This window comes from Myotis daubentonii, chromosome 1 (assembly GCF_963259705.1).
Source record: "Myotis daubentonii chromosome 1, mMyoDau2.1, whole genome shotgun sequence".
NCBI lineage: Eukaryota > Metazoa > Chordata > Mammalia > Chiroptera > Vespertilionidae > Myotis > Myotis daubentonii.
In genome coordinates, this window is record NC_081840.1 from 108296431 (window position 1) to 108310259 (window position 13829).

The window sequence follows — 13829 nt, forward strand, 5'->3', positions numbered from 1 at the left end:
AGCAGTCCTGGATTGTGAGAGGGATGTTCGACTGCTGGCCCTATGGGATCCGGCCTAAAGCATCCCTCTAGGGGTCCCAGATTGGAGAGGGTGCAGCTGGGCTGAGGGACACCCCTCACCAGTGCACAAATTTCATGCACCAGGCCTCTAGTTATATGATAATGACCTATTAATACATATCTCCATTTTTAAATGACTGTCAACTGTTCAGAATAGAGTATCTCTCTAAATTGTGTCTCCTCAGTAGCTACCATATGCTTAGCACCAAGTAGGCCCTCAAACAGATACTTGTGAATGCTTGACTGACAACATAACTGGATACCTGAAAGAGCTCTACTGTTCTGTTGTCTTGAAGGGGAGTACTGATGCTGCTAGGCAAGGAAAGTTGCCATATAGGATTTGATTCTCTGAATGAGAACAATATATACTTGGAAGTTGTCTTTTTCTTCCCCTCCCTCTCCCAAGATTTTTTTTTTTTTTTTGTGGAAGTGGTTGGGGGGACATATACTTAGAAAATTATATTTACTAGAGGCCTGGTGCACAAAAATTAGTGCACTGGTGGGGGGGGCGTGTCCCTCAGCCCCACTTGTGCCCTCTCACAGTCTGGGACCCCTCGGGAGATAATGACCTGCTGGCTTAGGCCCACTCCCAGGTGGCAGAGGGCAGGCCCAATCCCTAGGTGCCTGCCCCATAGCTCCTGGTCAGGCTCAGAGCAGGGCCGATTGGGGAATTGGGGTGCCGCTCCCTGTCATGCACAGAGCAGGGTGGATCAGGAGGTTGTGAAGCCACCCTCAGTCACGCTCAGGGTAGGGCCGATTGGGGGGTTGGGGCGCTGCCCCCTGTCACACTCAAGGCAGGGTCAATGGGGAGGTTGGGGCACTCCCCCCTGTCACACTCAGGGCAGGGCCGATGGGGAGGTTGAGGCTCCACCCCGTCACACACAGAGCAGAGCCCATGGGGGGGTTGGGGAGCTCCCCCCTGTCACACTCAGGGCAGGGCCCATGGGAGGTTGCGGCTTCACCCCGTCACACACAGAGCAGGGCCCATGCGGGGGTTGGGGCGCCTTCCCCTTTCACAAGCAGAGCAGAGCGGATAGGGAGGTTGTGGCCCTGCCCCCTATCACACACACAGCCACAGGGCAATCGGGGTTTGGGCGCTGCCTCCTGTCACGCTGCTCCAGGGGCCAGGAGGCCTCGTGGCTCCGCTGATCCCAGTGCTAGGAGGCCTTGCTGCTCTGCTGATCCCGGTGCTGGGAGGCCTCGCGGCTCCGCTTGACACAGGGCCAGTGAGGCCTCTCTGCTCTGCTGATCCCAGGCCGGGAGGCCTCGCGGCTCCACTGATCCCGGGTTCGGGAGACCTTGTGGCTCCACTGATCCCAGGCTGGGAGGCCTCGCCGCTCCGCTTGACACAGGGGCAGTGAGGCCTCGCTGCTCCGCTGATCCCAGACCGGGAGGCTTCGCGGCTCTGCTGATCCTGGGTTCAGGAGACCTTGTGGCTCCAGGCTGGGAGGCCTCGCCGCGCCGCTGATCCCGGTGCTGGGAGGCATGTTACCATTTTACTATATAAGGATAGAGGCCTGGTGCACGGGTGGGGGCTGGCTGGTTTGCCCTAAAGGGTGTCCTGGATCAGAGTGGGGGTCCCGCTTGGGTGCCTGGCCAGCCTGGGTGAGGGGATGATGGCTGTTTGCAGCTGGTCACACCGCCTTCAGGGTGGGGGTCCCTACTGGGGTGCCTGGCCTGTCTGGGTGAGGGGATGATGGCTGTTTGCAGCTGGTCACACCCCCTTCAGGGTGGGGGTCCCTACTGGGGTGCCTGGCCAGTCTGCGTGAGGGGCTGAGGGCTGTTTTTAGGCTGGCGGGTGACTGAAGCTCCCAGCCTCTCCTTTTTTCCTTTTTATTTTATTCTGGGATTTATTTACCTTCTATGGCTGTCACTGGAGCTGAGAGCCAGCTTTAGCTCAGACCTCGGCTGCTGAAAGCAGGTTTCTGGACTTTGTTTACCTTCTGTATTTGAAACTTTGTTGCGACTCCAGCCCTAAGATCCCAGCTGACTGAAAGCAGGTTTCTGGGGTTTTGTTTAGCTTCTATATTTGTAACAATGTTTCTTAGCAGCTCAGAGCCCACCAGTGGCAGGCGGGGAATGTTGGCTTCCTCCGTCACTGGAGCAAGCAAGCCTCCTGTTCGTGTCAGTTGCCTGGCTGCCGGCCGCCATCTTGGTTGGCAGTTAATTTGCATATCTCCCTGATTAGCCAATGGGAAGGGTAGCAAAGTTACAGCTAATTACCATGTTTCTCTTTTGTTAGATAGGATTAGTATTTTAATTTTAATTTTAAAGTTATTAAAAACATGAAAACAGGTGTGTGGAATTATGGGTAACCTTTTTTTGCAAATTTCCTTTATTACATTGTTTCATAACATGATAAAATTAGAAATTTCTCTTAAAAGCTTTTCCTTTCCAGATCCTATAAAACCCTAGCTTAGACAACATTAGCTCTTTTATTTTATTTTATTGATTTCAAAGAGGAAGGGAGAGGGACAGAGAGATAGAAACATCAGTGATGAAAGACAATCATTGATCGGCTACCTCCTGCACGCCCCTTACTGGGAATGGAGCCTGCAGCTCGGGCATGTGCCCTTGACCGGAATCAAACCCAAACTCAGTCCTCAGGCTGAGGCTCTATCCACTGAGTCAAACTGGCTAGGGCTGCATTAGCTCTTTTAGGGTCACATCTTTAGAAAAGACAGAATTTTTCTGATAAAATGAAAATATTAGTGATAAACAATAAACCAGTAAGTGGTAATTTAAAGTGACTAGGTTTATTTCCATACTAGAGGCCCAGTGCATGAAATTCATGCACGGATAGGGTCCCTAGGCCTGGCCGGTGATCAGGGCAGATCAGGTTCCCTACCTCCCACCTCCTCCTTCCCTCGCTCCCTCAGCATGCCACTGCCCCAGCTGGTCACCTGCCGTGTTCTGTGCCGACCCTTGGTGGTCAGCACACGTCATAGCGAGCAGTTGAACTCCTGAGGGGACAATTTGCATATTAGCCTCTTATTATATAGGATTTGGCACAATAACAAAGGGCTAATGCAGGGGTCCTCAAACTATGGCCCACGGGCCATATGCAAATACAAATATTGTATTTGTTCCTGTTTTGTTTTTTTACTTCAAAATAAGATATGTGCATTGTGCACAGGAATTTGTTCATAGTTTTTTTTTTTAAACTATAGTCTGGCCCTCCAACAGTCTGAGGGACAGTGAACTGGCCCCCTGTTTAAAAAGTTTGAGGACCCCTGGGCTAATGGAATGATTGTAGTTTTTAGTTAGAAAATTCAACAAATCTCATCTTGCCCCTTATAGCAAGCTAATGTGTTTTAGCTCAGCTTTTGTTTTCTAGCATACAGTGGGGCCTTGACGTACGAGTGTCCCAACTAACGAGTTTTTCGAGATATGAGCTGTCTCTCAGCTGATGTTTTGCTTTGAGTTGCGAGCTAAAATTCGGGTTACGCGCCAGCTTCAGATACCCCACCGCTAATTGGCGCAGCAACCGTCACAGTGAATGCCACAATATCAGCCCAGTATCACATGTCTCACTCGTTCACTTTTTGATTTGACATACGAATTACTTGAGTTACGAGCTCCGTCACGGAACAAATTAAACTCGTAAGTCAAGGCCCCACTGTACTGATAAGGACTAAGGGGTTAATAGACAACAAGGCAACAATTCACAAAAGAAAGATGGGAAAATACGCATAAGAAGAAGGTAGTTTACTAATGCATTTCCCCCTGAAATCAATGGGGAAATGGCATATTTGCTGAAACACAGAGGTTACCTCAAATTTGGTAAAAGGCAGCCACTAAGCTCCCTCCCCACCGACCCTCCATTAAGTCTTATATTGAATCACTTTATTTAGGTATTCAGTGCAGGTGACTGCATTTTTTGCATGGTTTGTCCTGTACAGAGTTGTTTATTATAATGAAATATAGTCTCTAGTCAGTTTGGTTTGTTAAAAAACACTTGTGGCCCAGCCGGCGTGGCTCAGTGGTTGAGCACTGACCTATGAACCAGGAGGTCACTGTTCGATTCCTGGTCAAAGCATATGTCCTGGTTGTGGGCTCGATCCCCACTGTGGGGTGTGCAGTAGGCAGCTGAACAATGATTCTCTCTCATCATTGATGTTTCTATCTCTCGTTCCCTCTCTCTCAGAAATAAATAAAAATATATTTTTTAAAAAACAACAAAAAAAACCCACTTGTGCTCAGGATGGCAGTGTTAATCCCCAGAGCTGCCAGTGTAGTCTGAAAGTAGGGACAAAGGACTTAGAGACAGGAGCAGGGGAATATATACTTCTAGAGCTAGCTTATTCTATATTACCCCAGAACCCTGACTGAGGAGATGTTGTTTCTTTAGACACCTTTATTTTGCAGTTTAACACATATTGGAAGTTTCTAATTTAAATCTATGCTTTTGGATAAAATGGATTGGAGAGATTGCATTGCTATTGGCTAACGAATAGCAACAGAGGTCACTTGATTCTGAGGAACTCTATCTCTGTTGAAAGAAGTTTTAGTGTGAAAGAATGAAGTAAAGAAAAAAAATCATTCAGGGTATAGGTACTGTGGGGATGCTTCATACAAGGGGCCTATAATCAGATTCTGATGCATATTTTCCAGCCTTCTGTGATCTCAGCAGAAACCTGATTCACACTTTAACAAACCATGACTTTTAGAGGATGCTAATGTATTACAGACCCTGATGTTTTCCTATATCATGGGATCTCGGCAGATGGCCTGGCTCCAGTAGATCTATATATCTATTTTCTCTCTCTTCTCTCTCTCTCTCTCTCTCTCTCTCTCTCTCTCTCTCTCTCTCTCTCTCTCTATATATATATATATATATATATATATATATATATATATATATATATATAATTGATCTCAGAGAAGAAGGGAGAGGGGGAGACATAGAAACATCAATGAGGATTGAGCCTGCATGTGCCCTTGGTTGCAATCGAACCCAGGATCCTTCAGTCCACAGGCTGATGCTCTATCCACTGAGACAAACTGGCTAGGGCTATCTTTTGTCTCTTCAAGCCTTGTCTTTTCAGATGAGGAAATTGAGGTTCAGAGAAGTTAAATGACTAGCCCAAATATCACACAGCAGTGAGAGGATGGTTTTTGCTGAGCACCAAAGCAGTTAGTCTACTACACTTGTTCCTTGGTGGTTAGGTGGCTGATACACAGGAGTTTATGTCAAGAATAGGATTCTTATAAGCCTGGCTCTTCCACTCTCTCCTCCCACATTAGTTGGGAATACAGGATTTAAGGTACTAATTGTGGAACTGAGTGTGCCAGCATGTTTTTCTTGACCTTTTTGGGACTTTGATATAACATGAAGACTATTATGTTGTTGGTTTTACTTCTCCTACATCATATTCAACACCAGTGGATAGTGTCCAGGGTATAATCCATTCAATTGACATATTTCTCAGCCATTTTAGAGCAGGTTCTCTATTAGTTTCTTCCTTATGTCCATAGTTAAGAAATTTGTTTTATCTATTTAAACATGATTGTGGGAGACGTATATAATTACAGTAAGTTTTTGACTAAGCTAAAACAAATCTTACCTGTACCTGAAAAACTGGTTGAGGAGGATTGTAAGTGGTAATGTTATTTTTTCTGTACATCAGTTCAGACCTTTTCCCAAAGGAAGACCAAAGCTGATTGAACTGTGACCACTACTTAGCTACCAGGTATTAACCACTATGGTTACTCAGAAGCCTAGATCGATTCAAACCATTGATGTTGAGTTGAAGTATTTTGTAAGCTAAATATTCTAAATTCCTAAACCTTTTCCTAGGGGGGGGAAGATAAGATATAGCTGGGCCTAAACCTTTTTCGAGGGACCCCCACCGGGCCTCTAGTAGCTAAATAAATACATATTTTGTCTCATTCTTTCTTTCACCAGGAAATGCACTGAATATTGATTTCAGGAATTTCAATTATCCCTTCTGAAGAGTTTGTTGCTCACTCAAATATCTGGGACTTCTTTTCTGGTAATCTACAGGACCACAACTTAATCTATACTCACTGGTTGTACAAAATCCAGGTGTAAACAGAAGGAGAGATCGAATAATTGTCTAGAAAAAGGCTGTTGAAGATGAGACCATCTTTTCTGACTTCTTTCAGAGGGATTGGGATGTATAGGATGGTGAATCTGAGGCTGAGGATAGCAGGCGGGGTGTGTGTGTGTATTTGTATCTGTAAATATCATGTCGCTATTTACTGTACACTGGATTCTCTTCATGCAAGACCTAGTCAGGCCAAATCAGGAGGAATTGTTCCCTTGTTTAAAGCCAAGAATAACATTCTAACCAGCAGGGAACAGAGGTCAGTTCAAGGCAAAAGCTCTTGGGTTCTACAAGACATTAAGAACCTTGAAAGAACTGAGTTTAATAGAAGGAAGCCAATATGTACGTCGAAGAAAGTGTTTGAAACCTGTATGTCTCTTATTGGAGCATGGCTTATTTGTGAAAAATTAATAATTGTCATAACAGTTGGCTATGTGATGAGTTCATATCACCTCCTGGTCATTTAACTATGTATTTATTTACCTCCTGCCTGCATATTGATTTGTCTATTGTTTTTGTTAGAAAAAGAGGAAAATAATATTCTACCAATATTCTGGTGTCTTATTCTACAAGCAGCTTCAGAAATACTCAGGAGAGGGCTGGAGTTGAAAGATGATAGGTTAATTTAAAAACACACACCCTTTACAAAATCTGGGGAACTTCAGAGCTGGCTGAAGTTTTGTTTCTGGGATATTTCTGTGCCTACTTCTCTTCTTTTTCCATTCAGTGTTTCCTCATTCTGATGCTGGCCACTCACCCCACTAAGGCTACTCAAACTATTTTCTGGGGGTGATTCTAAGTTTGTCCTATTTTCTTCTCTGGGACTCATTTCTCTGGTCTAACTTGAACTGGTTCTGGGCCAAAGTGATCATGTGAAAGCTTTTCTTCATGGCCTTTATTTCTTGGCTCATTTTATGCACTTTGCCTGATTCATTTTACTTCTCTCATTTTTCAGTATTGTAAGTTATGTTGCCTCACTTGGAAGATTCTAAAGCTCAGATGCAGCCTCAGTCCTCTTAAATTTCACTCTGGTTTATAAAGTGCCTTTTTTCTTTCCTAGAAATTGGGGGATGAATAAATCAGGTGCTCTGTAGTGAGGGATTGCTAACTCTCCTGGGACTCTAGTTTGCTACTTGTTTAAACACATATGTAGCAATTGGATTGTATTTGCTTGCTAGGACTTATTGCCAAGACTCTCAAAATAGGTCATTGTTGTTACCTTTTCTCCTCCTGTGTTTTCAACAGAAAATTTAGAGGTAAAGAGAACTACCTTGTCCAAGATCACATAGTATGTTGGTCTTACACCTTTTGAAGCACACCTCATTTTTTTATTCCTTGTACTTCTTAGCATAACTATTAGCAAGTAATTAATCAATAACATAATCCTATGTAATAAAAACCTAACATACTAAGTGTCCAACTGTTCTTTCGACCAGTCGCTATGACATGCACTAACCACCAGGGGGAAGATGCTCCAGCGGGTAGTTTAGCTTGCTGCTGTGGTCCAGCCAATCAGAACTGGGCGAAATGATCAGGACTGGGTTAGATACGTGTTGGAGCCCTCCTGCAATCCGTCCCCAGCCCCTATTGTGCACCGGTGGGGTCCCTCTGCCTGGCCTGCACCCTCTCGCAATCTGGGACCCCTCGCGGGATGTCCACAGGCTAGGCCGAGGGACCCCCACCGGGCCTCTAGTAGCTAAACAAATACATTTTAACTGTGGATTGATTGGTTGATCAACTAAATTTCAAAATTCTCATCAGGTTGATCACCTTTTAGACAAATATGTAAGAAAAGTTTTTTGATGGAAGGGACTGAATAGCTATGTAGAAAAGGTTTAGGAATTTAGAATATTTGTGAAAAAATCCCCATGTAAATCCTGTTCTTAATAAAGAAACAGAAAGTTAGCACCGCGAAGAAAAGTCTTCAGAGAAACCAAGATGGCGGCATAGGTAAACACCGGAAATTGCTGCCTCCCACAACAAATTCAAAAATACAACTAAAAGACAAAACGGACATCATCCAGAACCACAGGAAGGCGGGCTGAGTGGAAACTCTACAACTAGAAGGAAAGAGAAAAGCACACTGAGACTCAGAGGAGCTGCGGAGGTGGAGTGCAGAGGTACGGAGACTCCAGCGAGCGCATGCGGCAAGGGCTGGCGACTGAGGACGCGGCTGTCTTTTCGAATAGGGAGGGAGCCACAAGCCCCCGACTGCTCTGAACTCCAGTTCCGGGTGAGTCTCTGGGGATCTAGACTCATACGGGGAGAAACTGGACTGTCTGGCAGTGGGCAGAACTCGGAACTCGAGGGTGGCTTTCTCTCAAAGGTGCTTGCAGCAATTACCAGGACACTGAGATGTGGGGCCTCTTAGGGCAGGGCTGAGAATCAGCCATAGCTGTTTGCTCTGCCCTGTTGTTCCCCTGAGGTCCCGCCCCACCCAAGCTGCAGCAGAGGCTTTTGCATATGAATGCCCTGGCCCTTTGCAATCTGAAAATTATCTAACAAACAGCAGCTGGCCAGACAGACCCAGAACTTCCAAGAGAAGGCCCAAGGCCCCACAGCAGCTTGCATTGCTTCACAGCTGGGCCTCATTTGGGCACCTCCAAACCCCAAACAAGGAAGGGGAATCTGCAGATCTCTTTGTAGCTCCTGCTGGGTAGCCTCAGGCAGAAGCTAAATTAGCACCTCCTTAGATCCAAGAGCCAGTGTACCCAGTGGTCAGAGTGGGACCATCCAGATTACAACTCCTCAGATCCATAAGGGTCACACTCAGGGGGCAGACTCAGTGAGCACCAAAGCCCCACTGAAGCAAGTCTTGCCCCATAAGGGTGTCTTCAGCACAGAAATTCTCCCACTGTAAACACAGCTGATTCTCACAGCCAATAGGCCTGGAGGTCTATTCCACTCAGTGATACCTACAACAATCAAGCCTTATAGGACACCTAGCACACAAAGCCACTCTGCCAACACAGGGAAGCATAAAAAATGCGGAGACAAAGAAACAGGTCACAAATGACAGAAATGGAGGAAAGCAAACTACTGGATATAGAGTTCAAAACCACACTTTTAAGGTTTTTCAAGAACTTTCTAGAAACCGCTGATAAACTTAGTGAGACCCTCAAAAAATCTAGTGAGACCCTCGAGGATATGAAAAAGGACCAACTAGAAATTAAGCATACACTGACTGAAATAAAGAATGGTATACAGAGTTCCAACAGCAGACTAGAGGATTGCAAGAATCAAGTCAAAGATTTGAAATACAAAGAAGCAAAAAACACCTAACCGGAAAAGAAAAATGAAAAAAGAATCCAAAAATACGAAGATAGTGTAAGGAGCCTTTGGGACAGCTTCAAGCACACCAAATCCAAATTATAGGGGTGCCAGAAGAAGAGAGAGAGCAAGATATCAAAAACCTATTTGAAGAAATAATGACAGGAAACTTCTCCTACTTGGTGAAAGAAGTAGACTTACAAGTCCAGGAAGCGCAGAGAACCCCAAACAAAAGGAATCCAAAGAGGACCACACCAAGACACATCATAATTAAAATGGCAAGAGCAAAAGACAAAGAGAGAATCTTAAAAGCAGCAAGAGAAAGACAGTCAGTTACCTACAAGGGAGTACCCATACGACTGTCAGCTGATTTCTCAACAGAAACTTTGCAGGCCAGAAGGGAGTGGCAAGAAATATTCAAAGTGATGAATGCCAAGAACCTACAACCAAGATTACTTTATCCAGCAAAGCTATCATTCAGAATTGAAGGTCAGATAAAGAGCTTCACAGATAAGGAAAAGCTAAAGGAGTTCATCACCACCAAACCAGTATTATATGAAATGCTGAAAGGTATTCTTTAAGAAGAGGAAGAAGAAGAAGAAAAAGGTAAAGATACAAATTATGAACAACAAATACACATCTATAATCAAGTGAATAAATAATCTGATGAACAGAATAAACTGGTGATTATAATAGAATCAGGGGCATAGAAAGGAGTGGACTGACTATTCTTGGGGGGGAAAGGGTGTGGGGGATGCGGGAAGAGTGGACAAAAATCGTGCACCTATGGATGAGGACAGTGGGGGGCGGGAGGAGGGGTGAGGGCGGAGGGTGGAGTGGGAACCGGGTGGAGGGGAGCTATGGGGGGGAAAAAGAGGAACAACTGTAATAATCTGAACAATAAAGATTTAATTAAAAAAAAAAAAGAAAGTTAGCACCGCTAGAGTGGAAACTGGTTAAAAATGTAAGGAGAACCCTAGCTGGTTTGGCTCAATGGATAGAGCATCAGCCTGCGGACTGAAGGGTCCCAGGTTCGATTCCTGCCAAGGGCGCACTCCTGGGTTGTGGGCTCGATTCCCAGTAGGGGGAATGCAGGAGGCAGCCAATCAATGATTCTCTTTCATCATTGATGTTTCTCTCTCTCTCTCCCTCTTCCTTTCTCTCTAAAATCAATAAAATATATATTTTTTTAAAAATGTAAGGAGAAACAGGGTGAAAGAGGATAAAAGGACATGGTTTAATGAAGAGATTGGAACAAACAGGCATCTTGCCAGCTTGTTATCATACAGTGAAAATGAAAAATTTTTATTCTTCCCCCAATATTAGGCTCTCCACCACTGCCCCTCCTCCAAACCACTATCCAGAGCGGCTGTTAATGACTCTTTGGGCACTAGTGTCTGGTTTTGGGCTGTCATGTGAAGCATGAAGAGGTCTTGTGGGGTCAGTCAGCTGCAAAGAACAGTTGTCCTTTTGATTTGTTAAATTCTTCCTAACAGTTTTGTTGCTCTCAGATAGTACTGCTAATTCCAATGTACTGTACTCCACATTGTGCAGTAACCCTTCAGAAGGCCCATCTAACTTTTTTTTAAAACATATTTGTATTTATTTCAGAGAGAAAGGGAGAGGGGAAAGAGAGATGGAAACATCAATGATGAGAGAGAATCATTGGCTGCCTCCTGAACGCCCCCTACTGGGGATTAAGCCAGCAACCCAGGCATGTGCCCTTGACTGGAATTGAACCTGGGACCCTTCAGTTCACAGGCCGACGCTCTGTCCACTGAGTCAAACCAGCTAGGGCCCATTGAATTTTTTTAACCTTAAAAAAACAACGAAAAACAAACTGTTGTTTTTTTGTTTTGGGGCCAATAGTTTGCATCTCATTTGGGATCCTTGTCTCCTTATCTGACCTCATTGAATTGTACTAATGAATTTTCACTATTTCTGATTTCAAATTTTTGTCTTCACTAGCTCCCTGTAGTAAACTTTGGTTTCAGACCTGCTTGGGGGAAAGATTGATTGGGTTTTTTATTGTTTGTTTTTTGTTTCAGTAAATATGTTCTCCACTTACTCATTATTCTTTATCTTCTTTGTTAAACAGGCCACCAAGCAGTTTCTTGAAGAGATTAACAAGTGGACAGTTCAGTACAACGTTTCCCCTCTTTCTTGGAATGTGGCTGTAAAGTTCCTCATGGCTCGGAAGTTTGATGTGCTCCGCGCCATAGAGTTGTTCCACTCCTACAGGGTATGTAGCTCAGGGTGGACCAGATCTGCTGCAGCTTGGCTCTCTTTGTTGCTATTTTCTTTGCCACGCCTTACAGACAGTGATTCTGAGTGTCTTCCCCACTCTCATTAAAAAAAATAAAAAGTGGGTCAGTATTCAAGAGCCCTACCTTGGGGTCAGAAAATCCTTCTGAAGAGATATCTTTCTAAATTTAAAAAAAAGGAGGGAGAGCGGTAAGAAGCACTAGGATTGGTTTAATTCTAAAGCTCAAGTAGGCCTATTTATGGTCATTTCGTTCAATATTCTTTCATTTATTCAACAGAAATTTACTGTATACCTGCTATGTTCCCGGTGTAGAGATTACTATTTGGGAAGACAGTAAACAAACAATTATAGAAGTGTTATGATAGGGCAGTACTAGGTTCTGTGGAAGCCTTCCTGAAGGAAATGACTTCTAAATTATGATCTAGCTCTGACTGGTTTGGCTCAGTGGATACAGCGTCAGCCTGTGGACTGAAGGGTCCCAGGTTTGATTCCGGTCAAGGGCATGTACCTTGGTTGCGGGCACATCCCCAGTGGGGGGTGTGCGGGAGGCAGCTCATCGATGTTTCTCTCTTATTGATGTTTCTAACTCTCTGTCCTCCCTTCCTTTCTGTAAAAAATCAACAAAATACATATTTTTTTAAAAAATTATGATCTAAAGAATGAGTAGGGCCTTGGCTGGTTTTCTCAGTGGTTAGAGTGTTGACCCACAGATCAAAGGGTCACTGGTTTGATTCCCAGCCTAGGGCACGTATCTCAGTTGCTGGTTTGGTCCCTGGCCCGAGTCGGGGAGCAAACAGGAGGTAACCAATCAATGTGTCTCTCTCCCATCAATGTTTCTCTCTCTTCCCCTCCTCTCTCTCCCGTCCACTTTGTGTAAAAAAATAAGTCAATGAAAAAAACATCCTCAAGTGAGGGTTAAAAAAAAAGAAGAAGAAGAAGAAGAAGAAGAAGAAGAAGAAGAAGAAGAAGAAGAAGAAGAAGGAATCAGACAGGGAGGTAAAGCTTACAAAAGTATGGCAGAGAGAACAGCAAGTTTCAGATACCTAGAGAGAAATTGAGCTGAGCAGAAACACTAAGTGCGAGTAGGGGTATGGCAAGAGTTTGAGCAGCAGAGGTAAACAAGGCCAGATAAGGGAGTATCTACCTGCTTTTTCTTAAGGGCAGAGAAATTCATTGAAGGCATAAACAGCAGAATGATTTGATCAGATTTGCATTCTGGAAAGACTTTTCTCACTGTATTTTAGAGAATGGATCATAATGGCTATACTGAAGACAGACCAAATTAAAAGGCTCTTGTACTTATAGGAAAAGAGATTATTGTGGTGTCTTTAGGCGTAGTGTCAAGTGGGCAGATTCTAGAAGTAAGATTGGTAGGACAGCGTTGCTTAAACTGGTATGTGAGGCAAGAGGAGACTAGGGTTCTAGGTATCTGCCTTGGATGATGGGGTACATGGTGGGGGCATTCACTAATATAGGAGACACTGAACAGTGCAGGTATATGGACAGAGAAGGTCATGAGTTTAGTTTGGCCATGTTAAGTTTGAAGTGCCATTGGGATATCTAAATAGAAATGTCCTCTAAGCAGTTGGAATATGCATTTAGAGTTCAGAAAAGAAATCTGGATACAAGTAGAGCTTTTGGAGTGACCAAAGTAGAGCTGAATATTGGAGCCATGAGAATGGGTGAGGTCATTCTGGAGAGTGTGACGAATAGGAAGACATGTAGGGCAGAATCTCACCTCAGACTTTTTGCTTTTCTTGGTTGAAAAGTTGTTTTATAGGTTGAATTTGAATGCTTTATGTAGGGCATGCACTCTCCTGTGATCCCACCACTAACACAGTCTTCATTTGCTACTGAAGGCATTTGAATTTGCTTTTAGAGAAGGATTAGGAAGACCTGGTTTGTTTTATTTTATTTTATTTGTTTTCAGAGTTTAGAACTTTTAATTTGTCCCAAAGCTGCTGAAGCAAAATCATGATAAGACATTCTGTTTTCCATTATACCCCCAACACACACACACACACACACACACACACACACACACACACACACACACACAAAACAACAAAACAAAACTATTTGTGGGGAAAAAATGGTTTTGTACATGAGAAGAAACAACATAAATTCAACACTGACAGATAAGGGTTAGCTCTATCACTCATC

The 13829-nt window shown here is 44.1% G+C and overlaps 1 protein-coding gene across 3 annotated transcripts in view; it reads left to right on the forward strand.

Moving 5' to 3' along the window:
* PTPN9 (protein tyrosine phosphatase non-receptor type 9) overlaps window positions 1–13829 on the forward strand; it is a 202965-nt gene that overhangs the window by 68212 nt on the left and 120924 nt on the right. The window contains exons 1-2 of one of the 3 annotated variants that reach the window (XM_059656340.1): window positions 10751–10840; window positions 11499–11642. The exons of 1 other annotated variant lie outside the window; for it this stretch is intronic. In XM_059656340.1, the coding sequence (XP_059512323.1) occupies window positions 10823–10840; window positions 11499–11642 (162 nt within the window). In that variant the 5' untranslated portion in view covers window positions 10751–10822. Of the gene's footprint in view, window positions 1–10750; window positions 10841–11498; window positions 11643–13829 lie in introns of those variants that run through there. One more of the 3 variants, XM_059656331.1, reaches the window with a different exon arrangement.